The sequence below is a fragment of the Chiroxiphia lanceolata genome, chromosome 5, assembly GCF_009829145.1.
Source record: "Chiroxiphia lanceolata isolate bChiLan1 chromosome 5, bChiLan1.pri, whole genome shotgun sequence".
Classification (NCBI taxonomy): domain Eukaryota; kingdom Metazoa; phylum Chordata; class Aves; order Passeriformes; family Pipridae; genus Chiroxiphia; species Chiroxiphia lanceolata.
In genome coordinates, this window is record NC_045641.1 from 4,209,218 (window position 1) to 4,236,259 (window position 27,042).

General features: G+C 45.3%; 1 protein-coding gene across 1 annotated transcript in view; it reads right to left on the reverse strand.

Annotated features, from left to right (window-relative positions):
• The window catches only part of SFMBT2 (Scm like with four mbt domains 2), a 122,590-nt gene that overhangs the window by 82,828 nt on the left and 12,720 nt on the right, over nt 1-27,042 (reverse strand). The window contains 3 exon segments of the mRNA XM_032688517.1: nt 18,956-19,196; nt 22,552-22,646; nt 26,625-26,794. Of these exon segments, the coding sequence (XP_032544408.1) occupies nt 18,956-19,196; nt 22,552-22,646; nt 26,625-26,730 (442 nt within the window). The 5' untranslated portion in view covers nt 26,731-26,794.

Consider the following 27,042-nt stretch of genomic DNA (forward strand, 5'->3'; position numbering starts at 1 on the left):
CATTATTTAATCCTCAAACTGATCAAAAGAGGTCCACTGTAGAAACATGTACATCAACTTTGGCATGCTCTGGATCAAATCCCTTGTGCTATTTACCCTTCACACTTCCTGTCCAATGCACCACAAATCATCTCCTTCTCTGATATAAGGACTGAAAACTGTGCCTAACTTAGAATATTAAGGGTAGGGTTGTTTTTTTTTTAAGTCTCCAAAGATGCCTCCTATGGTGATTAATTAAATTTGACCATGTTTTACCTATTATATATATCATTAACTATCTAGGCCTAGTCTTACAGTTAAGGTGGCATTTACATTCCAGAACTCCTCTGGGGAAAAATTACAGGAGACTGGGGGAGGGAAATTAAATGCAATTACTAAGAATGACTATTTAAAAATCTCTCAAGCTAATAATTTTTAAAGAATATTTTATTAAAAATGCAGTCAGCTAGACATCAGTTAAGCTGACAATGACCAAAAAGAGTGGTTTGCACCCACTGTTACACTTTCAGGGTCAATCCTCCCATTTTTTTCTGTGGCTTCTGGGTTTTCTAGCTCCACAGCTTCAGAGCACATATCCCAGGAGGTGATGTGAGTGTGGAAAAACAACTCTGGATATTCACTATCGGATATTAAAGGTGTGGAGATCTCCAGAGTTATGAGTGAGATGCACACATCAATGGTATTTGCTCAGATAATGACACTGTAGTATCCTCAATGACAACACACTGTGCCTACAAATGGAGCTGTAATTCTTCTGTTCAACAGTGAACTGATGCTCAAATGTTCTGAATTTTGTTCTGTGTTCACATGGTCTGAACTAAAGGGTTGGATGATGTCAAATGGTGGCTCAACACAGAGCAACAGGGCCAGTATTTCTAAAACTTACTGTCTCCTCAACCCCCTCCTTTTATTTAGGAGCCTCATTGAGATTGACAATAAAATAATTTACATCTTGGCACTTAAAGGTCTTGGGATGAGGATTTTGCTGGTTTGTGCAAAGGATGGAAGGGGGTTTTGCATCAGCAAAGGGAGATTTTACTTGAAATGGTCTCAAAGGTACTAGTCAAAAATCTACCCTGTTCCACCTGCTGTTGAAGAACAAGGAAATCTCAGGAAATCTCTATTTACAGAAAAGCCTGATGTCTGCTCATAGCCTTTCCTGCAGTATTTCCTTGGAAATACAGATTCTCATTCACAGTCTCTGCCTCACTGTGGTGGTTTCACTCTAGGCCTTCCTGGAGACCAACTTGTAGCCAGGAGGGAACTAGAAAAGTGATCACGGAAGTATTCCATGCTATTCCTTTACGTAACTTGAGGTATAAATAAAGCCAGCGGGAGGGATCTCGCTCTCTTCCTCTCCGGCGAGGTTCGAGAACGGTGGGTCCCTGTTTCGGTCGGGTTTATCTGGAGCCGAGGCCTACAGTGACTGCCGTTATCTGCCCGTGTGAGGGGAGAGCCGAGGACCGTGTCTGGTCATCCTGCCTGTTCGAAGGGAAGTGGTGAGATTTTGCTAGTTTGCCTTCGGCTGGCCGTTTGACTTGTTCGGTCCTTGCCCTTTTTGTCCTTCTCCCTTTTCCCCCCCCCCCCCCTTCCCCCCCCGGTGTGTGGTATTCTCCTTTTGTGTATCTGTCTCATATGTAAAGTATATACATATATATATATATATATATATTTTGCTATAGCTTTGGCTGCTTGGTTTTTTTTTTCCCCTTTTTCCCTCTCTGGGAGGCGGGTCCTTGTTGTCGAGTTTCGGGGGACTTGGCGGGAAGCCAGCTCGAAACTTGTACAACATTTTTGGTAGCAGAGGATGGTTGTTTTGGTTAAGTTTGGCTTGTTTTGATAAACATTTTCCGGGAAGACAGCCAAGTTCGGTGTTGTTTTGCAAACCAATCTATTGTTTTGGGAACAGGTCTGGGAACACTGCCAGAGTCTGGGAAAGCAGCCAAGGAAACTTTGTTTATATAAACAAAAGTTTGTTTTGGGATCAGGAAGAAATAATAACAAAAAACAATGGCTATTTCATTAATTTGTCTTATAATTCTAGCCATCTTTACACCTGTGTTAGGCTACTCCATAGGGAGACGTCCAGACCTTGAGGATGGATGGAACGAATTGCTTCCATCCTTTAATTTTGACATCGAAGGTTTGGTAAAGGAGATCCCCATGGTTAAAATTGGCTCTAATTACTATATAAATCTTATTGCAACAGTACTGTCATTGATAAAGGTACTGGAAGTGCTCCTTAAACTTGGAAGAATGGGGTTCCGTTGCTTTCCCTCTTGTAGGAAAGATCACACCTCAAAGGGACTCGCTGGAACTTTGGAAAGGGCTGCAGACAGGCCAGTCTCCGGGTGGCATGGAGCTTGGGAAGATTTCGGTAGATTAGTAGGACATGTGTCACCCCCCATTAATTGGGAGTTTACACCAGAACAAATGTTTGATTCTGGTGAAATGGCCCACTGTTTGGCAGAAGGGTGTTTTTCCTACAAAGATCCGAATATGCAATTCTCCGCTTTGTGCTGGGGCCTGGCTAATGCTTATCGAGCTGCCATAGACCACCTTCAGAGGGTTAAGGTTGACACAGAGACCCAAACCACGCCACTTGAAACCAGTGATGTCCCTATTAGGTCCACAGAAGTTGGAGTCCAAGCACAACTTGAAGTCAATACCATCTCTACTAAGTCCACTAGGACCGGGACTCAAGCTAAGAACCGGAAGGTCATCATTGCCCCTGTGAAGAAGAAGAAGACGTGGGTAAGGGAGATCAAGGAACTTACGGACCCATCTCCGCAACCAGAATGCACAGAAGAAAGAGAAGAAGAAGAAGAAGAAGAAGGAACAGAGGATGTAGTGAACGAAGGAGCGGCAGCAATTGGAGAAGGAGCAACAGCAAGTGATGAAGGCGCGACTGCGAGAGAGGAAGAAGTGGTTGTGACTGAGGAAGGAGCGATTAGAAGAGAAGAAGCAGTTACCAGAGAGGAAGAAATGGCTACACGGGAAGGAGCACGTCCAAAAGAACTAGGGGCACGCCCAAAGGAATACAGAATAGCATCAAGAGAAAAGAAAGCAACAGTACAAACGGTCGGTGGTATATTGTCGCTTGATGATTTATATCCTGACTACACATTCAGTATTACAAAAGACGCAAAGAAGGAGCCAAAGCATCCCCCTCAATTGGAGGGGGAATTATCCCTACCCCTCCAGACCCAACCTTCTCTTGGAGGTATGAATGATTGGAGGAGAAGGCCCTTATCTCAGCACGCGGAAGATTACTCACTACCTCCACCCGCGGGGTATCGCGAACGACACAGGAGTCCATCCCCATGGCGTGAATGGCATAGAAGTCCATCTCCACGGCGTGAACGACGCAGAAGTCCATCTCCGCGGCGCGAGCGGCATAGGAGTCCATCCCCACGGTATGAACGACGTAGAAGTCCATCTCCGCGGCGTGAACGGCGTAGGAGTCCATCCCCACAGTATGAACGGCGTAGAAATCCATCTCCGCGGCGTGAACAATATAGAAGCTTATCCCCACAGTACGCCCAGTCTCCACCTCCACATGAGAGATATAGGGAGGAAGTGGGAGCAGTCCCACGTAGGAGTGGAAGAGTAAAGAGAGAGGTGGAAAAGATTCTACGTGGGAGAGATGGACAAGAAATAATGCGAGAAAGCGAAATTACACAATCACTGACCACAAGAGAGCTTCGAGATTTACGGAGAGATTATATGCGCTTGCCTGGTGAAGAAGTCCTCACCTGGCTGGTGCGATGCTGGGACAAAGGAGCTGATAGTCATGTAATTGAAGGTGATGAAGCACGACAATTGGGATCCATTGCTCGAGACCCTGTGATAGAGCAAGAAATGGGGAGGGAGAAAATGGCGTCCAGCCTTTGGCTCCGAATCCTCCACGCGGTGAGAGTGAAATACCCATTTAAGGAGTCCCTGAAGAGTTCTTCAAGAAGGTGGAGGACTGCAGAAGAAGGCATCCAATACCTACGGGAATTGGCCATGCTGGAGATCATCTATTCTGATCCAGATTATTATGACATCCAAGTTCCTGAGAATGTTCCATGCACGCAACCAATGTGGAAAAAGGTAATTCAAGGTGCCCCCAAACCATATATTTCCTGCTTGATATCCGTATATAATCCAAAGATGGAGGAACCAAGCGTGGACGCTATGTGTGCTTGGATAAGAACCATAGAGGAAAATATGGAAGACTCCTTCAATCCCCTCTACCGACGCACCTACGATAGGGAAAGAATGGAGAGAGATTATGAATGTTCCAGATATGAGGACGACCTTAGAGACAGAGAGGACAGAAGGTATAGAGATTACCAAGAAAGGCCAATGGGAAGATCACGGTGGAACCGACAAAGACGACCTCGGCCTAGACCTCGATCCTGGTCTCGATCTCGCTCACGGTCCCTGTCATTCACACGTCGAAGGAAAGAGAACTCTAAGCGTTGGTCACGTAACCAACTATGGGCATACCTTCGTAGTAAAGGAGAAAACATGAAGAAGTGGGATGGTGAACCCACTTCTAAGCTTGAAGCTAGAGTGAGGGAGTTGAAGCGAAAGAAGACTGACAAGAAAGTTGTCTATGTAGTAGACGGAGATTTCTTAAAAGAGAAACTGCGATCACCGAAACACGAGAAGATGGAGGTCCACTTCGACAACGGCAAAAAGTCTAAGAAGTCAAAGTCAAGCTCTGACGACGAATGCTCTGATCAAGACCAGTAGAGGGGCCCTGCCTTCTGCCAGGAGAAGGAGAGGGACCAAGAAGATAACCGAGTTTACTGGGCTGTGTGGGTTCGATGGCCTGGCACATCGGATCCTCAGAGATACCAGGCCTTGATAGATACTGGAGCCCAGTGTACTGTAATGCCTTCAGAGTGTAAGAGTACCGAGACTGTTACTATTTCTGGAGTGACCGGAGGGTCTCAAGAATTGTCAGTAGTAGAGGCAGACATGAGCTTGACGGGAGACCAATGGGAAAAGCGTCCCATTGTGACGGGGCCAGAAGCCCCTTGCATCCTTGGTATGGACTACCTTAGAAGAGGATACTTCAAGGACCCGAAAGGGTACCGGTGGGCTTTTGGTATAGCCTCGGTGATTGAAGAGGAGTCCAAGCAGTTGTCTGCCCTTCCTGGCCTCTCAGAAGACCCTTCCATTGTAGGATTACTGCGAGTTAAAGATCAAGAAGTGCCAATAGCCACAACAACTGTACACAGACGACAGTATCGGACAAACCGAGATGCTGTGATCCCTATCCACAAAATGATCCGAAAGTTGGAGAGCCAAGGGGTGGTCAGCAGAACCCATTCACCCTTCAACAGCCCCATCTGGCCTGTGCGTAAATCCGATGGAGAGTGGAGACTGACTGTGGACTATCGTGGCTTAAATGAAGTTACGCCACCGTTGAGTGCTGCCGTGCCAGATATGTTGGAGCTCCAATACGAGTTGGAGTCCAAGACAGCAAAGTGGTACGCCACCATCGACATAGCCAACGCGTTTTTCTCCATTCCTTTAGCGGCAGAGTGCAGGCCACAGTTTGCTTTCACCTGGAGGGGCGTTCAATACACCTGGAATCGACTGCCCCAGGGGTGGAAACACAGTCCAACCATCTGTCATGGACTGATCCAGGTCACGCTAGAGAAGGGTAAGGCTCCCGAACACATCCAGTACATCGATGACATCATTGTATGGGGGGATACAGCAGAAGAAGTTTTCAAAAAAGGACAGACGATCATCCAGATTCTCCTCAAGGCCGGTTTCGCTATAAAGAAGAGCAAAGTCAAGGGACCTGCCCGAGAGATCCAATTCCTAGGGGTGAAATGGCAAGATGGACGACGTCAGATACCAACAGACATAATCAACAAGATTGTAGCAATGGCTCCCCCCACAAACAAGAAAGAAACCCAAGCTTTTCTGGGAGCAATAGGTTTCTGGAGGATGCATATCCCAGAATACAGTCAGATTGTGAGCCCTCTTTACTTTGTGACCCGTAAAAAGAACAATTTCCAGTGGGGTCCTGAGCAACAACAAGCTTTCAGGCAGATCAAGCAAGAAATTGCACATGCCGTGGCTCTTGGACCAGTTAGAACGGGACCAGATGTAAAGAACGTACTCTATTCTGCAGCTGGAGATAAAGGTCCCTCCTGGAGCCTCTGGCAAAAGGTGCCTGGCGAGACGCGAGGGCGACCACTGGGTTTCTGGAGCCGAAGCTACAGAGGTTCTGAGGCCAATTACACCCCTGTGGAAAAAGAAATCTTAGCGGCATATGAAGGTATACGAGCAGCTTCAGAAGTAATTGGTACTGAAGCACAGCTCTTCCTGGCACCTCGATTACCAGTCTTGAGCTGGATGTTCAAAGGGAAGGTGCCCCCTACGCATCATGCCACCGATGCTACGTGGAGCAAGTGGATAGCCTTGATTACGCAGCGTGTACGATTGGGAAGCTCAAATCGCCCTGGAATTCTGGAGGTTATCACAAATTGGCCTGAAGGTGGGAACTTCAGTCTGGCAGAAGAAGAAGAAGAGCCAGTGAGCCGAGCTGAAGAAGCTCCGCCATTTAATCAGCTGCCAGATGAAGAAAGGTGTTATGCCCTTTTCACTGATGGTTCTTGCCGTATTGTAGGAAGGAACCGGAAGTGGAAAGCAGCCGTTTGGAGTCCCACCCGACGAGTGGCAGAAGCTGCCGAGGGTCAAGGCGAGTCGAGTCAATTTGCAGAGCTCAAAGCCGTCCAATTGGCCCTGGACATCGCCGAACGAGAAGGATGGCCGAGACTCTACCTCTACACAGACTCGTGGATGATAGCCAATGCTCTGTGGGGATGGTTAGACCGATGGAAAAAGATGAACTGGAGGCGTGGAGGAAAACCCATCTGGGCTGCTGACTTGTGGCAGGACATCGCTGCCAGAGCGAAGAGTCTGAATGTGAGAGTCCACCATGTAGATGCCCATGTGTCCAAGAAGCGAGCTAATGAAGAACATAATAACAACAGAGAAGCTGACCGAGCTGCACAGATAGGGGTGTCACAAGTAGACCTAGACTGGCAGCAGAAGGGAGAGCTGTTTCTGGCTCGATGGGCCCATGATGCTTCCGGTCATCAGGGCCGAGATGCCACCCACAGATGGGCACGAGACCGAGGGGTGGATTTAACCATGGATATCATTTCTGAAGTTATCCATGATTGTGAGACCTGTGCCGCTATTAAGCAGGCAAAAAGACTGAAGCCCCTATGGTATGGTGGACGATGGGATAAGTATAAGTATGGAGAGGCATGGCAAGTTGATTATATCAAACTGCCACAGACTCGCCAAGGTAAGTGCTATGTACTTACCATGGTGGAAGCAACAACGGGATGGTTAGAGACTTTTTCGGTGCCCCACGCAACGGCCCGGAATACCATTCTGGGCCTTGAAAAGCAGGTCCTGTGGAGACACGGGACCCCAGAACGTATTGAGTCAGACAACGGGACTCATTTCAAAAATCAATTAGTCACCACTTGGGCGAGGGAACATGGTATCGAATGGGTGTACCACATTCCTTATCATGCACCGGCTGCTGGGAAGGTTGAGAGATATAATGGACTATTGAAGACCACTCTAAAGTCATTAGGAGAAGGAACTTATAAAAACTGGGACAAAAACTTAGCCAAGGCTACCTGGCTAGTTAACACCAGGGGTTCTGTCAATCGAGCTGGCCCTGCACAGGCAGAATCCCTTCACATTGTTGATGGAGATAAAGTTCCAGCGATCCATTTGAGGGGAATGCTAGGGAAAGCTGTTTGGGTTACCCCTGCCTCAGGCCAAGACAAACCCATTCGTGGGATTGTCTTTGCTCAAGGGCCAGGACATACGTGGTGGTTAATGAGGAAGGATGGAGTCATCCAGTGTGTGCCTCAAGGAAATTTAGCCTTGGGGAAAAACTAATTGTAGGTCCTAAGTTGTGTTTTTACAGGAAACCAGTCACCAGATGAGAGAGAGACCTGAACTAAGCTGATGCTGGTATCCGGCGATGAAACAGCCCAGTGATGAAACAGCCATAAATCGAACCTGTAATTGTGACTGAGGAGACCAAAGATCTGGACTGAACTGACATCGGCATTGATTTTCCAACGACGAGACAACTATGCTATATATGCGCGGGATGTAGGCGAACATGAAACATAGGTGTTACGTAAAGAAATAGTATGGAATAAGGGGTGGAGAATGTGGTGGTTTCACTCTAGGCCTTCCTGGAGACCAACTTGTAGCCAGGAGGGAACTAGAAAAGTGATCACGGAAGTATTCCATGCTATTCCTTTACGTAACTTGAGGTATAAATAAAGCCAGCGGGAGGGATCTCGCTCTCTTCCTCTCCGGCGAGGTTCGAGAACGGTGGGTCCCTGTTTCGGTCGGGTTTATCTGGAGCCGAGGCCTACAGTGACTGCCGTTATCTGCCCGTGTGAGGGGAGAGCCGAGGACCGTGTCTGGTCATCCTGCCTGTTCGAAGGGAAGTGGTGAGATTTTGCTAGTTTGCCTTCGGCTGGCCGTTTGACTTGTTCGGTCCTTGCCCTTTTTGTCCTTCTCCCTTTTCCCCCCCCCCCCTTCCCCCCCCGGTGTGTGGTATTCTCCTTTTGTGTATCTGTCTCATATGTAAAGTATATACATATATATATATATATATATTTTGCTATAGCTTTGGCTGCTTGGTTTTTTTTTTCCCCTTTTTCCCTCTCTGGGAGGCGGGTCCTTGTTGTCGAGTTTCGGGGGACTTGGCGGGAAGCCAGCTCGAAACTTGTACAATTACTCTTTTCCTCCCATATCTTTGTTCCTCCAGCACAACTTGTACTAAATGTCAGGTCCAAAACCAATGGTTTAGTCACAGTGGCTGCAGTGTTATCCTGTGCACTGTGATCAGAATCATGAGCAGCAGAAGGCGAAGCTGTGGGGTCTCAGCTGCTCATCTTAAGTGCTCCAAGCCTCCTGAGCAGAGCCTGAGTCCCACTGAAACATGTTCTCCTTGCAGGAGGTCAGGAGCTGCAGCAGAAATTGGTTCTGCCAACATATTGGGCTGGGTAAGTCAACTTCTGCAGCTCAGCACCACTGCAAGGACTTCTGCTCCATCAACCTTTGCCAAAGTTGAACTCCTTTGCTGTGCAATGGGCTTGAGCTTTGACCTCTACAGACATAACCTAACACATGGTCTAATAACACTAAAGAATAAATGAGACTGAGATCTGTAGAGGTTTGGACAAGCAAAGCTTCCTCAGTTTTTAATACGACCCCTCTTCTAATACAAAGCCCTGGTCATAATGAGGTTGCACAAACCTCATGGAGCTGTACTCCATCCAGCCAAGAGGGATAAAATTCAGTTCTCAAAGCTGCCCACTACAAAAACAAGTGGTTCCATAGGGGGAGAAAAAAAAAAAAGCCAGGAGGGGGGAAGGAGCTCAGTTTCTTTGGTAAAAGTAGCTTAGAAATGCCTTATTCTATGCACCTGTGTCCAATGCCACCACTCCATACAAAGTGTATCAGTGTCCAAGTTTGAGCAGATCCTCAGCTCACATTGATGCCTTCCCAAAGTTAGCTCTACCCCTTTGATCCCCTTTGCTTTTACCTCCTTACTGTGTCTCACTTGCTTTTCACTTGCATGGTCCAGCTATGAAAGTATCAACTGGCTGCAGTCCTGTTGTTCCCAAGGAAAACTCAGGTCCCTGTGGATTTTTTAAAAGTTATCGCAAAAGACATGGAGCACAGAGCTAATACACATCCTGATCTCCTCCTGGCCGTTTGTCATGACAGCCAACCATAAAGAAACATCACTAGCACACCCGAGCCCCAGCCTTGCCAAGAGCCTGAGCTTGAGGAGAATTTCAATCTCCCTGCATAAATCTCCGAAATCCAGCGCAGAGGTGTCCAAGCCTCGCCGGCCCTATGGGGTCAGATTCCAGAGCACTTCGGGCTAGTTCCAGTCCTTCAAGCAGCAAACTGGGTGCTGAAGGCTTCCAAAAGCCAAAAAACCTACTTGATTACATTCAGGAATGACCAACATGCCCAAGTGATCTCCCTGCTGGATAATGACCTCAGCTGGGGTCCTGTGACAGCTAAAGCCGTGATGGCAGAGAACGGCTGGCTGCTCAGCCTTTAGGGAAAGGAAAAATTCAGAGCGTGTTCTCTGCCTTGAAAACCCAGATGCACACCACAGGGGCAGGATGGAATGAATCATTCTTTGATATTCAAGCAACTTCCAAACAGCAGAACAGGTATCAGGAGAAAACAAACAGAACCGAGTACAGTGCTGTGTACAGAAATGAACTAATATCAAGCTTGACTGAAAAAGTTGATTAAATTAGTTTAATTTAAAAGCCCAAACAAACCCTGAAGGAGGTTCTTTGTTTATTGCTTTTTACCGACAGCACACGTTACAGAAGAAGCACCATGTGGGCATGAAATATTTATTCATTAAATCTTTCATAAAGCTCCACACTATTGGTTTCACTCAAGATATATTTATAACTTGTCAAAGTCCCCGAAAAATCACTGCTTTTCTTTCCCCCACCTCTACTTCCTCCCCCACGCACTGTTTATAAAAGGATTAGTCAGATTTCAGTTTTCATTTCAATATTCCTGATCCTCAGCTCTGCTGTTGCTTGTACACAAGGTGCTGCTTCTTTAATCAGAAAAGGATTCATAGTTCAGCCTTCCCTGCACCGCCCAAAAGGGACCCTTATGGTGCTGCAAACCATACGGCTGCTTTACAACATTCCTGCCCCGGGAATGGCAACACCATTCATTACAGAGGAAGGCTGCAGTACGTGGGAATAAAAGCCAGGGTAGACAGTCCACCTAGGCAAGGGAGAAAGTGCATTCATTTCAGTATGGGCATGTCTGAGTCACTGGCTATCAAACCTCCCCTCACTGGTGAACCACTTCTTGAACCCTTCCTTGGCTGCCAGCCAACCTCCAGATTAAACCCATGCTCCGAGCTGGGTTAATAACACACTTGTGTAAACAGTGCTGTATTATCCTCAGTGTTTGCTGTAAAACTATGTAATATTGTTTTACAAGGTTTGCTGACTATATAGCTCTGTCCAGCACAGGAATGAGGACAGGTTATAGCTACAGATGAAAGCATTTTCCTCCCACAAGGGTGCAAAAATCCAGGATTTGCATTAGAGGGCAACTGCATCAGTGAAACTGTCAGCTCTCCTAAGAGCTGCACTGATATCTAACCTAGATGTAGGTCAAACCAAATTAGCCTTAGCAATACTCTACTCCACTCCTAGAAGACCCTTGCCTGGAGTAGTGCATCCAGCTCTGGGGTCCCCAGCACAGGAAGGACATGGACCTGTTGGAGAGAGGTCAGAGGAGGCACCAAGATGATCAGAGGGATGAAGCACCTCTCCTATGAGGAAAGGCTGAGAGAACTGGGATTGTTCAGCCTGGAGAAGAGAAGGCTTCAGGATGACCAAATTGTGGCCTTCCAGTATCTGCAGGAAGCCTACAAGAAAGATGGGGAGAGACTTTGGACAAGAGCATGGAGTTAAAGGACAAGGGGGAATGACTTTTAACTGAAAGAAAGTAGATCTAGATTAGATATCAGGAAGACATTTTTCCCTGTGAGTGTAGTGAGGCACTATCAATCCCAGAGAAGCTGTGGATGCCCCATCCCTGGAAGTGTTCAAAGGATTGTTTGGAGCAACCTGGTCTAGCAGAAAGCGTCCCTGCCCAAGGTATGGGGTTGGAAATGCATGATCTTTAAGGTCCCTTCCAACCCAAACCCTTCTATGATTCTATGATAAAAAAGCATCCAAAACCAGCTGCTGAACAGGCACTTTAGGTGCACTGCAGGGTCCCACAGAGTTTTGGTGACCATAGTCACTGCACCCCTGCCTCGTTGGACCATGGTCTAATCAGGCCTGCTCCTGTTTTCCTTCCTCCATTTGTTTGTGAGAATAAATAAATATAAATACAGCATAAGCAGATGTTCTTGTTGCTGGAAACTAGGCTTGCTGGGTACATTTCTGCTGAAACGGCTTCTTACTGGAAAATTAGGTTTTGATTAAAGTGTGTTCTTTTCTTGCTTTTAGTAAACAGAGCCTGCTTCACGTTCAAGCTTTGGGCCTTTTTTTTTTTTTAACTGGAAAACCAAACCATCTTGAACAGTTTCTGTCTTTCCAATGCCTGATCCTCAGCAAAGGCTGGGTTCCTGAGGCACAAGAGCATTCTGAGAGGCATCAAGGAGACATCTCGGGATGACTCCCACAAGGAGAGGCCAGATCCTCGTGAAAGTCCAACCCAGACAAAAGGGAAAGGAAGGACCATCACCCAAGTCTGTGGTGTTTAGTCTGATGTGACTCAAGGCAACATTCTGGGTGTTTAATTCCAAAGACAACCGTCCTGACATTTTTGAGGGGAAAAACAATGATTTTTTTTTTCCCCCGAAGGAAAATATTGACAACAACAAAGCAGAGGTTTTGCCTTTATGGTTTTGTGAAGGGAAAGAACACCTTCTCTAAGCCAGTTAGACCAAAAACTCAACAGAGAAGCACAAAGAGTGACCTCAGCTGATGAGGCTTCACCCCAGGGAAAACCTTCCCCTTAGCAGAGAGCCTGACAGTACCCCATGGCCGTGTACCTAAACCACAGGGTCACTGCAGAGCCACAGCTGGGAGTCTTGTGGGAGGTATGTTCCCTAAGGACCACCTCTATTGCACTCCCAAAAAACCTGAAACAAAAGGACTTGTGTTTAACCAAACACTGATTTTCTCCCTCATTTGCCTCCCCCACTCACAGCAATCCCAGTTAAAGTGAAGCAGAGCACACCTCACATTTCCCACTCAGGTAGTGCTTCTTTGTCTGAGTTTCACAACTGAAACATCAGGATAAATCATTTACTCCCAAGTCCACCTTATAAACCTGCCAGCAACTCATCCCTGCAAGGTTCTCTGCAGCTATGCCTCTAGACCTGAAAAATTATATTAAAAGGAAAATCAAAACAAAAAAGGTTGACCTCAAGCCCAGCAGATCTGGAGATGATCAAAAATCTCTGCATTTGATAAAGTCTACAACTCGAACTCCTTGCAAAGCCTGACCCACTGGCCAGGCTGTGCCACATTTACACAGTAGTTCCACAATTAATTACATTCCCAAAAGACACGTGGGGGCCCGTTACACTCAGTTTACCCCAGAAAGGCCTCACTTGGCAATATTAAGTCTTTTGAAAGCAACTTAAGCCAGCAGCACATGCAAAAGATTTGCAGTTTCACACAATAGTGAAAAGACCATTTTCCCTATCAGGACAACATTATCCTGATGCCACACGAGCAACGGGCTGACTCTTGAATTTTCACATCCCCCGTTGGAGGGATCTGAGTCATGTCAAGGAAGGGAAAGAAAAACTACTGTGGGTGCTGTAATGAAAATGTGTTTTTCTTGGGAGCAAGTCTGTAAGGGGCTTTGTGGGGCCGGGGGGAAAGGCCAAGCCATGACATGTTCCAGTGATTTCCAGCTGCTGTAAATGCCCAACAGACACCAGAGTCAACTGACATGACTCCCACTAGGGCAAATTTCAGTCCCAAAACCCCTGGATCTTCAGTCAAAGCCAGTATTATTTTTACCTCCTCTCCTCCCCTTTGCCTTTACTAAGAGAAAAAAAATGCTATTTTTTATATGCTCGTTAAGTATAATCTGCTAAATGTTCTATGCCAATGCATAAAGCTGCCTACTATGCTAATAGAATACTTAATTGACATTTATTTGCTGACTAGTTATTTATGCTAACGTCACCCCTGCATAATTAATAGTCTGCTAAAGTCGGCTTGAAAAGCACACATAAAGCACTGTACTAGGAGTCATTTACAGCATTTAAAATAAAGAAATCCTGCCATCTATTTACATTAGCTCAGTCTAAACTTGGTTTTGATGGAATAAGGGGATAAGGACTGGGCAGAGAAGATTTTAAAAAACAGCCCTATATACTACTTTAGAAACATCCACAGTCTTTGACAGTGCAACCTGCCAAAGAAGATTTCCGAGTTTCATTTTACTTGGCTTGAGGGCCCAGTTCTTAGCTGATGTAAAACACCATAAGCTCATTGAATGCCTACTCATGTTCTCCAGCCTCAAGCTCTTAGGAAGTAATATTTCAGGTGAGCCTTCAGTGTTAAGAGCTAAACCAGGGCCAGATCTGCTCTCAATTACACCAGCAGAAAAGCAAACTCATCTCAGGTAAGTTAATGGAGATGAGCCAACTCCTCAGAAAGATAAAAGGGGAAGTCCCCCCTGCCCATCTGATCCCTCTACCTGCACCCTAATCATAGACCTGTAGGCATAGTTTAATTTTTATTTCCTGTGGCGTGAGATTACCAGGGGAAAGTTGGCTTCAGTTTGAAAAAACAAATAATATCCATGATTGTATTTTCTGAGTGGGAAGCTCTGGAGGCCCTCATCTATTGTCTATTGTCAGAAACATTATCTGTGTGTCTCTCTCTGAAGAACCCATAGGCAAGACTTTGTGGACACAAGTGACCTCCAAGAATGATGCTGAAAGGCCACATCTCCACCACGCTGAGCTGTGACTGTCAAAAAAGCCTTCTGTGCACCCAGGGAGTCTTGAATGACACCAAATCCACACCTGCAACACACCAGACCATCTTCTGACTATGCAGAACCCACTGAGTCCTCATGCCATAAGTTTTGACGTGGCCAACCAGATCCATTTCTCCCCTCTCCTTTACACCAGTGATCTCAAGGAGTAGGATTTTGCTCTGTGATAGATTCGGATATATAGATATATAAAAACAAAACAAACAAAAAAGCAACAAGCTGTCATTTGGAGGCAACTCAGTTTGCCACGGTACAAGTTTTATCTCCTTCTTCATCCATGCCCTGCCCAGAATCTGACCCAGCACTTGAAATTTGAGTGAAATTTCCCTCCCTTGGCCTGGATCCAGGGTAGGAGTTGAAACAGACACATGATAACCTATTCAAATAGGGACTAAGTAACATTTACCTTCACAGAAACCCTAGGTGGGCAAAATACTTTATGTTCAATGCTCTTAACAGCATATTTGATAATTAAACTTAAGAAAGTTTAGCACCATGCAAGAGGGACTCATTTAATCCCCGAATGAGGCTTTTGAGCTTTAATTCCCCTTATATTGGTGAAACACAGAAGTAAAAGCTGCTCTTCTACACAGAATCACAGTATGATTGATCACTGTGATCACCAAATCCAGGTACAGCTGGTGTTCAGAGGTTTTTTCCATCTGTCCCAGTTCATTGTATAATCAAAACATAGACCCGGGTTCTCTCCCTGCTGTATTTCTTTCCACCTCAAGCCTCCTCTCTCTCCCAGTTTACACGGCAGGCAGACTCCAGCCCACCACGTGGATCTGAACACAGCAATGCCCTATTTGAATTTCCATCTGTCAATAACATTAAAGCAGAACCACCACGGCAATTACAAGTGTACACAATAATCTTGTCGTCCAGCGTCTTTAGCGCGTCCCAGAATGCATTAAGACGGTGCCAGGAGAGACTGGGCTCTGTTGGCTCAGCTGTAAATCTGCAATCTGTACAAAAACACCCACGTGTCAATCACGAGACGTTCCTGTTCTCCTCGTGGTTCACGATGCATAATTTAACTACTACGCTTGTCAGGTTCTCCACGCTGCTCGTGCACCCGACGGTAAATGTGTTCATGAACTCAACTGTCATCAACAAAGGGAAACAGCACGTGGAAATAACAGGCTAAAGGAGGCAAGAGGCCTCTTTTCCTTTCACAGTTAAAGGAATTGCCAGTCAGGGAAAGTTTAGTCAGGCTTAAATTTTTAATGCTCAATGGGTAAAACGTCCCAAGGGTTGAAGGATGTTGACAAACAACCGCATCAGCTCTGTGCTGAGGAGGAAGACAGTGTTTGGGGAAGACATAGGAGGGGATTAATGCCGTCCCTGTTCCCATGCAGGCTGATATAAGGGGAAATTTTAACTAACTGCTGGAAAGATCTGTATTATATCTCACAACCCTGTAGTGAAGAAAACAAATCCTACCATACCACCACAGCCTTGCCACTGTCAGTGAACTATGAAGCAGGTTGTCCTTCCTAATACAAATTACAACTGCTGAAGGGCCTTGTCAGAAAGGATGAAAATTTCACACTCAGCTACATCAGGCAGTAGTTACTCACTGCTTACACCACAGTTAATATGCAATAAAAAAGAAATCTCTGTCCCAGGACGTGACATTAGAGCTGATCAGTGCTAAAGCTACAGACCATAAGGACAGCTTCACACTTGCCTCAGCTAGTTCATGAATAAACATCCAATTCATTCAAATGAGTTCTATATTAACTAATTTAAATAATTTTCATTTTGCTTTGAATGGTAAACAGATCTATTCTGCCAGGATAGTTGAGTTTGCAATTCAAATTACACACCGATTTGTAATGAGAAAAATATAATTAATGGCAAAGCTTGAAGTAACTACAATTTTACTCCTTTGATTTCCTGTGGAAGAGAAGGAGGGGGCAGAGGGTGAAGTTCTCAGGCACACATGCACTCACACACCATCCTTCCATAAGCCAATACATTTTGTTGCCAATTCCAGTATTTTACTTGAGCAGTCCTGATCTAGTGCACTGCACCACCATGGGAGGACACAACATGACTTGACATTCTCCTCACAGGCCACAGACACTGTGATGCAACACTGACATCACCCAATAAATAATCATGCAGCAGTCTGCAGATTAAACGACTTCCTTCTATTGGGATCATAAACAATAATTATTTGGCAGCTGCCCCTTAGAAGCTCTGTGTGTGCTGGACATTAAATCAAGTTCTATTGATTTGCTAAACTGAGCCAGCCCATTTTCCTCGTATCTCTCTCCCACCTAATGACATTCTTTGTCCCATCACTCCACCATTCTTGTCTGGCATCACATTTGTAAGTCAAGCACTGATCAGTCCGATCTGATCCGTAAGCAGAAACAGAGCAATGTCCCAGCGCTGTCGTTCTGGCCGTTAAACAAGTCCTTCTTGGCAGATCCACTTTTTAACCAAAGCCTTCAGCTCCTGATTAAAATCAAACCCTAACGACAGATAACCAGTCCTGGCCACGCTGTTTGCATGGTCCTGCCAACAGATACCTTCACGGTAATCAAGATGTGCAGAATCAGTCCCTTTGGAAACGGGCCCACGCAATTTGAAGCTGGTTTTTGTTTCTCCCAAAAGTCTGCCAACAAAATAGTGTGCAATGGTAAAAAGGTAAAAAAATCTCCACAGAGTTCATAGAGAACATCAGTTTCTCTTTTACTAATGCACAGATTCTATGATTCTCTCAGTCCTGAAGGCTTAAATCATCTTGGGCATTTTAGATGCCTCATTCCAAAATACGAACCCAGTTCTTAAATGATTAAATCTCTTTTGAAATAACAACCTGTGCATTTAATTTATCCTTTCTGAAAACTATACTAAGATATATTCAACAGAGTTTATTCACTGAGAATGGGAGTGGGTGAAAAAAAAAAACAACAAACAAAAACCAACTGAGCAGTTGCCCAAATTTAAGACCCCGTTGTACAGTCACATCACCCATCCAGAGGAGAAGGGACGTATTACACACTTGCAGTCATTCAAGCAAGACAATTCACACAAAGGAGCCACGACCCAAAGGGCAAATTCCAACATATCCAGGAAAAGCAGTTGCCTCTGGTTATAAGGCAATCGTTACTTTCTATTATGACATTCGATAAGATCTCTTACCCCCTTGACCCTCACATTTCCAGATTTAGTTTGTAGCACTGTACACCTTTCCGGTAACGTTGATTATAATCCACATAATAAAACGTAGTTTAAGAGACCCATAAAATAAAATGCCTCACCCCTCTCACATCAGCTTGATTTACTGGTGCTAAGCCAAGAGATTTCTCAGCCATATTTATCTTCAGGATTTTTTTTTTTTTTTAAACAATCAATCTTGTGTTTATTCAAAACACACAGATCAGAAAAAAAAAGTACGTTTAGCTCAGATTTGGGTATACACAAGGCAGGAATGTCAGCTCTGATTCAAAGACTGTGTCTACAGCTCAGTTCAGTGGGAAGCTGGGCAACACTTACACCAGAAGAAATCCCACATGGCATACAACTGGCACATGCACTGTTTTCAATGCTCACATGTAACAGGAAGAAAAAGAGTAACTTCAGCAGCAGAATCCTTAAATGAGACTTTTCGTTTATGTATGCACAAGCTGGAGGCTAAATATTCATCTCTTCTTCCCTTGATCCAGAATAAATGGGATATATGGCAGGAATACTTACCAGAAACACTGACAATATGCCTCTGCTTGGAGCTATGTAGTAGTAAGGATACATAGCTGCTCTGGTGATGTACATAGTACATATATACATATATAAAACATATATATATTCTTACACACTGGAGATCAAATTCTATTATTAACAAATTGCTACACCTACACCTCTTGCCTTCAGTTTTTGTGCACCTAAGACCTGACAATCAGGACATGCCCTAACCTATAATGACCAAATTTTGCTACCTTTAATCATGTGTATCTACCACTGGAATTAAAAGCTGCCAGAATCTGGCAATGGAAGGTTTTAAACTGAGTGCACAACCAACTTCTGATTTTGGTCACACCCAAACTAACCTTGCTTATTTTAGTTTGTTCTCACTCTGAGTTTCATCCCTCCTTTCTACGAGAACAGGACAGTTTTCTCCACTAAGTGAAAATCACAGCTTTACAGTTTAGCAGTAAGTTTCCTTGTTAAGACAACACTTCCTACAGAAGCGCCTTCTGTTGTCACCAACCGGCAAACTGAATCACCCACTGACCCATGGGGACACGAGCCTGACTGCCCCACCCAACACCAGCTGCGGGTCTGGAATACCCACCCCAGACCAACTGGAGATCCAGAGATTACCAAAACAGCCAGAACTCACCATCTGGAGGCATCAGCACCTTGTTGTTCTGTGTACACCAGCCCACAGGGTGCAGATCTGCTGTCATCACATCACACCAGAAGTCTGCCCTGCGGTCGTCCCCGTAGCCGCAGTAACGAAGCAGCAAGAGCTGTCCACATGTTGTGATGATCGTAGCCACCCAGTACGTGTCTGGATTGCTCTTGTTGGCCACTTCTAATTTCATCCCTGGTTGGAAGCTGCTTTGAAGGCTGATTTCAACCTTGCAAAATGAGAAAGGCGTGGTGTTACCTTTCCTTCTTTGCAGGGAGACCCCCCTTCCCCTGATAATGCTGCCCTTAAAGTGCAGCTCTAGGATAGGACATGAGTTGATTTTGCTTCTTAATCAAACCACGTCCTTTGCATCTGTCTAAGAAGTTCCATTCCTACTTCACTGGCACATACACCGTCATCCTCCAAAGAGTTATTCCAGGTGCACTATATCTAAGAGAGGAGCAGAACCCATCTTCATTTCCTAAATCTCAGAAATTCCTGGGAGAAAGGTGATACAACTCAAATGAGGGATCGTTTCCCACTGCACAGCTCCATCAGGCAAATCACTGGACACATGCAAGGTAGAAAGGCAGGTATGAAGCATCTCTAGGAGTTAAGCCCAACTACAATAACTAGCCATACAGCAACACTGAAGCATCTCTTGAGGCTCAACAAGCATCAAGGGCTGAATGCTCTACCAGGCAGACCAAGTGTTTTCACTGAACCCATCTGCAGCAGCTCAAGCCTCAACTAATTCACCCTCCCAGCACCCTGGTAAATGAGCTATGACCCATCACTGCAAAAAAGTAAATTGTTTAGGTCACTGTCCTGCCATCTGACGAAGATGTCACTTCCATTTACCTAAGCAGTGACAGGTCACATGTAACTTGCCTTAGGACACTGGAGATGACAGTGCATCTCTTTTGGGATACTGCAGGGCCTGCTGTAGGAACAGCATAACTTGTGTTCCAAAGGCCAGTGGGATGTCTCTACCTGTTGTTGATAAAGAAGAGGTGGATGCCAATTCACTGGTTCAGGTGCCAGCCTTGTCTTCAGAAAACCATCCAAAATGTAGCCTGTCACTCCCTACAAGATGTTTAAGGACAGCTTCTTTACAGGTTTATTAGAATCTTACCTGATACTGAAACAAGAGAAACTGTAAATCTGGATAAGCCTGCCTCTGGTTAACTTCTCATTTAAATGACAGGTTTAAATGCCTCCTTTACTCATGATAAGTGTAACATTATCTACTTGGTGAACTGAGGATTTCACAGACTTGGGGATGACAAGCTGCTGACAAAACACTCCTTAGGCACATGAGCAGTGCTCCCTCAGTGCTCATCCCACTCCAGCTTCTTACCCAAGGGCTGCCCAGCCAAACCCATTTATTATTTGCAGGTAGCAGCACTCCATGTGCCTTTACTTGTGTGGGCACTTCCAGCAGCATCGATACCTGGAGTCACAGAACAGGTGAAAGGGACCTTTGGAGATGGCCTAAGATTGAAGAAGGTCTCTTTAACTGCTTTACTTAGTGGTAAGACTGGATCTTGGCTCTTGTGGTGCTCAGGGTCCTCATAAATAATCCAGGGTACAGACTGTCCCATGCCCCAGTACAAATTGGATCTCCTGGTCCCCCTCCAGCACAGACTGGATCTCCTGGCCTCGTCCCAGTACAGACTGGCAGCTGTAGCTCAAAGCACCCAAGCCTGATAACTGCAGAGAGGGATTCATTTGTAGTTTTTCTCCTGTGCTCACCATAATATCAGTGAGGTATTCTAGAGGGAAGGGACTCATGACTGGAAATCATATGAAGAACAGAATCAAACAGACAGATAACAGAATCTCTGACAGCTTTCAGATTCCTGGTCAGCTCAGGTCTTCTGGAGGATCATTTTTCAGACTGTGAAGCACAGTCACCAAGGACTGTTCTCACAACTAAGTTATCTCATTTCAACAGTCCTGGGATTGAGGTGCTGCTGCAGTCAGCAGGATCAGCAGGATGACTTGGGCATCTCCATGCACCTGAAGACATCTTTAAGGCCTTCATGAAGTACAAAACTTTCTGGAGCAGAAAACTGGGACAAGGTGATCACTCCAGACAGCTGCTGGATCAAGAATAAACTCTACAATAAGTATTGCCTGTAATTCTCCAGTATAGAGAATTATGGTCCTTCATCCTGTAGTACTCCACTGTTGTTATAATGAACTCAAAGCAAGGATAGAGGACTATATTATTTTTTCAGATCTAGATGAAGGAAAGGTTTTTCATCCCTGCAGCTCCTTAGCCCTACAAAATAAGGCACAAAATCACTTGGAGACAAGGGTGGTTGGACTAGATGATCTCCAGATGTCTCTTCCAACCCCAGCCATTCCGTAACTCTGTGATTAACGGCATGACAGCAGACATCCAAATGAAGACTTCTCTTAAAGCAGCAACAGGTCCTTCAGGAAAGTTCCCTCTCACTGCAGCCCAACTACACTGTCCCCAAAGGACATCTCTGCCAGACAGGAGACACAGTGTAAGGCTGCTTCTCACATCTGACAGGTCAGTTGGGAGGATGAACAGCACCATCTTCATGAGATTTGCAGCTGAGGACAGAGAACCATGAGGACTTGTCATGGCTTCATTCAGTTGAAGGCATCACAGCACCGTCCCAGTAGGCCTCAACATCTCTTACAGCACAGTCCTTTACTTGAATGACAAAGATGTCCTAGAAAATCTACCAGTTTGGCCACACGAGCACACCCTTGACTGTGATGAAGAAGTCAAGAATCAGTCTAGTTTCTGTCCCATGTCCTCATGTGAAATCACACACATTGAACAGAAGACATTAAACAACTAGTGGTGGATGGAGAAGTTGGTCCCAAACAACAAGATCCTTGATGGGCTCTGCCTGGAGACAGAATCCTTTCTTCAAAGCATGCCCTGATAGTCTCCATCAGTAAATACTTCAGAGAATTCAAATGCTATTTCTACTAAAACAGACCAGAGCCACAGACCACGCTGTAGCTACCACAGCTGTCTGTATGATCCATGTTCACCCAGGAAAAGCACCACCTGCCCAAGAACCTGGTTCTCACACTTCTGAGACAGCATCTCCAGGCAAGAGGCTGAGAGATGGCTTCCTGCAGGCCATGCTGTACTCTATGGCTGAGTGACCCTGCCAGTCAGTAAATCATGCATTAAAAGGAGCTTTGGAGAAATAACAAAACTCTTGTGAGATGTACCTCTACTGGTTGGGATGGACAGCAATAAATGCAGAAGGGGAAATAAATGAAGAGAAAAAAAATAAAATGAGTGCATTATAAGCAAAAGAAGAGCAATACAAGCCCTCAAAAATGAAAAATTTCATCAAAAGGCAGACTACAAGGAAGTGGCACAGACAGAGCTCCAAGCTGTGACTGCAAACACACCAAGGTCACCTAACACCAGTTGGGGGGCTATTCCCAGGCAGGTTGCCACACATGTGGAGGGATGATTTCTCCCCAAAATGGTCTGACCCCACTTCAGTTCTCCAGGGACCCCCTGAAAACCAGAAGAGGGAACACACGGAACACCCGCGAGGCTCAGGCAAAGCACGTACGTGTTTGAAGGAGGTGTGGGGAGCAGCACTGGCTCCTGTTTCCTCCAGGAATTCGTCCCAGTTGAAGTCTGCATCCTCAATGCTGGAGCCCTCATCTGTGCAAACGCAAAAAAAAAAAAAAAAAAAAAAAAAAAAAAAAGAAGAATGAAAGAAAGAAAAGCAGCCTAAAACACAGCCAAAGAAGGCAAAAGTTATGTCAAAGAGTTCAGGGTGAGAATAGCAACCAGTATAAACATCAACAGAAGGGAAAACAGAAAGCTTGCCTTAAAGATCTGTGTTTTGACCAGCTCTTACTATGCTTTCAGCTGACTTTGGGACTTTAGCAGCCAACACTGAGATCAGAAATGACTCTGCTTTCATAGCAGTGGGGGAACAAAACTGTCATACAGGCACTTCTGCTCTTTTATTTAGTATTTGATGACTCTTGCTGCAAGGGAGGTGGCTGCCTGCCCATTATCACAAGGGTGCAGTGGCCTTGCTTGTGCCCCAAAAGTGGGTCACCCAGTACTGTTAACTCCAGCAGTGCCCTGGTGATAATATGAGAAGTTGCTTCTGTTGGCCAAGCAACAAGTGGAACAAACACTCCAGTCCTTGGGGCTGGGGAGCCCAATTTTGCCCCATTCCAGATTTGGGGCTCTGCATCATGTCTCCCCATCCCACTGTTGCCCCACATGATCTTTCCCCACATGGAAGGACTTGACATGACTACTCTTTCTTTTATTTCTTTCTTTATAACTGCACTGAGCAGAGTCAAGGCCCCAAACCATTGCTGAAACACACAGAGAGCAATAATTAAAAATAAATCTTCTTTCACTTACAGAAAATCAGCCAAATCTGATTGTTTTCATTTTGTTCCCAAGCAATCTAGCAAGCCCAGTTTCATCCCCAGAGCAAAAATATTTACAGTCTAGCAATGAGCTCTTTGCAATAAGCATTTATCAGGCAAACTCTGCAAGACCCTTTACCTGCCCAAACATTCATCAGTGTGGTCATGATGTAATTAAAGTGACTCATGACAAACTGAATTAAGAACCCTCCCCAGACAGTTTTATGAAGAAAACGGCTGGGTTAATTTATTGCAATTATTGCTATAGGTCTCTAGTTTTCAGGACGAGAAAATTATGCTGTGCAAAGGGAATCTCTCATTATTAAAAGGGGAAGACATAGCTTTTTATTTGCTGCCTATGGCGCCAGGCATACATAGATGAGGGGGGAAAAGGGGATCAGAAGAGAGTTTTTTGAGACAGAGCTGGTGGAGGGTAAAGAGTCTGGGAGTCCAAAGCAGAGAGCTGAGCTGTCAATGCTGTTAAACACTTCCACGCTGCTGCATCAAACTTAAATAACCTACTTAAATATGAAGATGTAAATCAACACTTACTCCAGTGATAAAGTGGCTACCAGATGACTCTTCAACTCAGCAAGACAAGAAATAACCCAACCCCATGATTACAACACGAAAATAGACAAATTCAACACAGAATAAAGACTGGGCTTTGCTTTGATTTTCTGCAATCATTGCAAAAACCTTCAGGCACAGAAGCTGGCTCTACTTGAGATATTTGATCCAAAATCAGGGGTTTGTTCAACCTTGACTGAACAATAAGGCACAACTTAACCATAAAGTAGGAGCTTGGTGCAAAAATTCTGTATCATGTAGGCAAGCAATTTAGATGAACAGGGATATTTTTCAGCCTCAAGGCCTCCTACCCTATGGAATTAATGTTACAGAGAAGAGCCAGGTGCAGAGATTTCAAAGGCTGAGCCTCTAAAATAAAGTATGTTAGTCCCTGAGTAGATGTGCAGATATGCTTATCCATCCCAGGCTTAAAATTGCTTAAGCAACTTTTTACCCTGAGCACAACCAATCTCCATCCCACTAAAATTCAAAAGCATTTGACATGAAAAGCTTAAAGTGCATCACCCCCTCTGCCTGGTTGCTCCCTACTCCTGTGTATCCCCTCTGCCTGGTTGCACCACATGTTTGTATGTGGTGTTGGGATGGGCTGCTCAATAACCCCAAGGACATCTTCACCTCAAGATATCTGACATCAACAGGACATTTGGAACAGGCTGCCCAGGGCAGTGGTGGAGACATTTAAAAAACATGCAGATGTGGCACTTGGGGACATGGTTTAGTGGTGGCCTTGGCAGTTCTGGGTTAATGGTTGGACTCGATGATCTTAGAGGGCTTTTCCAACCCGAATAATTCTGTGATTCTATGACTTTCAGGGCAGCCCTGGGCTCTCCTTCCTTCTGTTCAGGTACTTCTATTTCAGAGTATGAGCCAGTTCCCTCAGCCCATGATGCTCTTTGTATAGTCTCAATTTTTATTCTTGTTTTTGCTCTAACCTGCTGTGTGAGTCAAGGTAAGTGTCTCCTTTTCTCCAGCCTTCCTCAGCAGTCTTATGGGAGGAAGCCATTCCACAGAGCAGTGGGGGCAGAGATTTTTACTCTGTTCAGTATATAATCTCTGGCCCTTACAAGGAGTGATGTCTCCAGGGAGTCCAAGTCTTCTCCAGAATTCAGCAATAGCTTTTCAGTAGTGTTACCACAAAGATGCTATTTATGGATGCATCAAGTCCTCCTGTACTTCATGACCTCATTAACCCTGACCTGCTCTGCCACACACCAACACAGAGAGACTCACTGGCCCCACTGTTGCCACAGCCCAACCAGCAGGTTCATCCCCAAGCAGTCCAGCAAAACTCACAACAGCACCTGTTCAAAAAAATATCACCCAGATCTCTCCTTTCTAAACCCAAACAGAGAGACTTCAAGACCCAGACAGGAGGCAGAGTGAGAGCTGCAGCCTTTCCCTCCCTGTCAGCTCATTTCTCTCTGACACATCACCCGTCTGGATTCTCTACCATGTTTTATCTGCAGACTTTATCAGGAAATTACTTTTTACAAGGTCTGTAAAAATAATGTCAGAGCACTCATTCATCACAGCATCAGTGGTTTGTTTTGCTTCATTTCATCACAAAGAATTTTGAAGGGACTGTATGTTTCCAAAATGTTTTTCTTTTAATGGACTTTGTTCCCTGCTAGAAATCTGTAAGGGACGGGGCATCCAGAGCAGAGACAGCCTGGCCCAGGGATGAGACCAGCACAAAGGACCCAGTACCACCCACACATGTAATAGGACTGCACACAAATCTCCTCATCCATCAGAAAAGCCCAACTGCTGAGGAGCAGAGGACACCCTGAAAGGTGATAAATTTGGCCTTAGACCTGTTTTACATATCAGCTCCTTTTCCAATTATTGGTACTTAGGTCCAGAGCTTTTTCTTAATGAAAGAGTCAAGGCTGGCTGGCTCACAATACAAGGATGTATAAACAAGCCCAGGATGGCAAATAAAATCAACAAGTCATTATCTGTGAGCCTCTCAATGGCTTTAAAGTGCTCATCCATTGACACTATAAAAATGCAACTGTTCCAGCTGTTACCAGCTTCCCATGATGTTTGGCTATGGGAAATAAAGGGGAAAAAAGACTTAAAACCTGTGGCTCCAGAAACATGGATTTTTCACAGGCTTCAGTGAAGGAGAACACATTTGTAGCAAATTGCTTAGACATCTTATTTATAGCACAAAGACACATTCATGACTCTTTGAGTGAACAGAGAACTGAAATGCTTTAGTAGTTAACACACCAAGTGTGCAGAGAGGGGGGACAGACAAGCACCTGATAAACCACAAACCTCCAGCACGACCATGGAAGAGTCACCAAGACCCATATTCTCAAAGAAATTCAGGTACCACCAGCCAGTTCTTCTCATCCCAAACCAGTGTCTACAGCTGGACAACTGAATCTCATCCTAGAGGCTCCTACCACCCTCCCATGGATATAAATGGAGCCGGTGGTGACTAAATCAGGCTGCAGGACACGAATCCCGCCCCAAGAGAGGAGTCTGCATCACATGAGTTACCAGGACTGAGATGTTCTCCTCTGCCCCATCTCCTCTTCATCCTCAGTGGGGACACACAGGAAGCTCCAAATGGCAACTCAACCCAAAGTCACAGCTGGAGGGCTGCAACAGTGACAACAACCCAAGGGGGTGAAGGGGAGCTCACCTGAATCAAACTGCTCCCTGTTGCCGTTTGATGGGCTCTGACCCTTCTCCGGGGAGAGATGCTGGGTCTCTCTCATGGTGGCCATGAAAGATGCCCTCGTCTCCATGGTTCAGAGGAAAAGGCTTTGCCTTCCTAATTCATCCTGCAGCAGGGAGTGCCTGGAGGACAAGCTAGAAGAAAAAAAGAAAAAAAAACAATGAGTGGTTTGTTCTACCTACACCAACCCCTTCCCTCAGCCTTTCCTAGTGGTTTTCATGTTATCCCATCTTGATACAGTTGGACTTCATGATCTTAGAGGTCTTTTCCAACCTAAACAATCCTGTGATTCTCTGACTATAAGCCTTTGATCCCGCTCTCATCTCCAAGCTGACCCTAGAGGTGGATGAAAACCACAACAAAGGATCTTTTTGGCAATAAT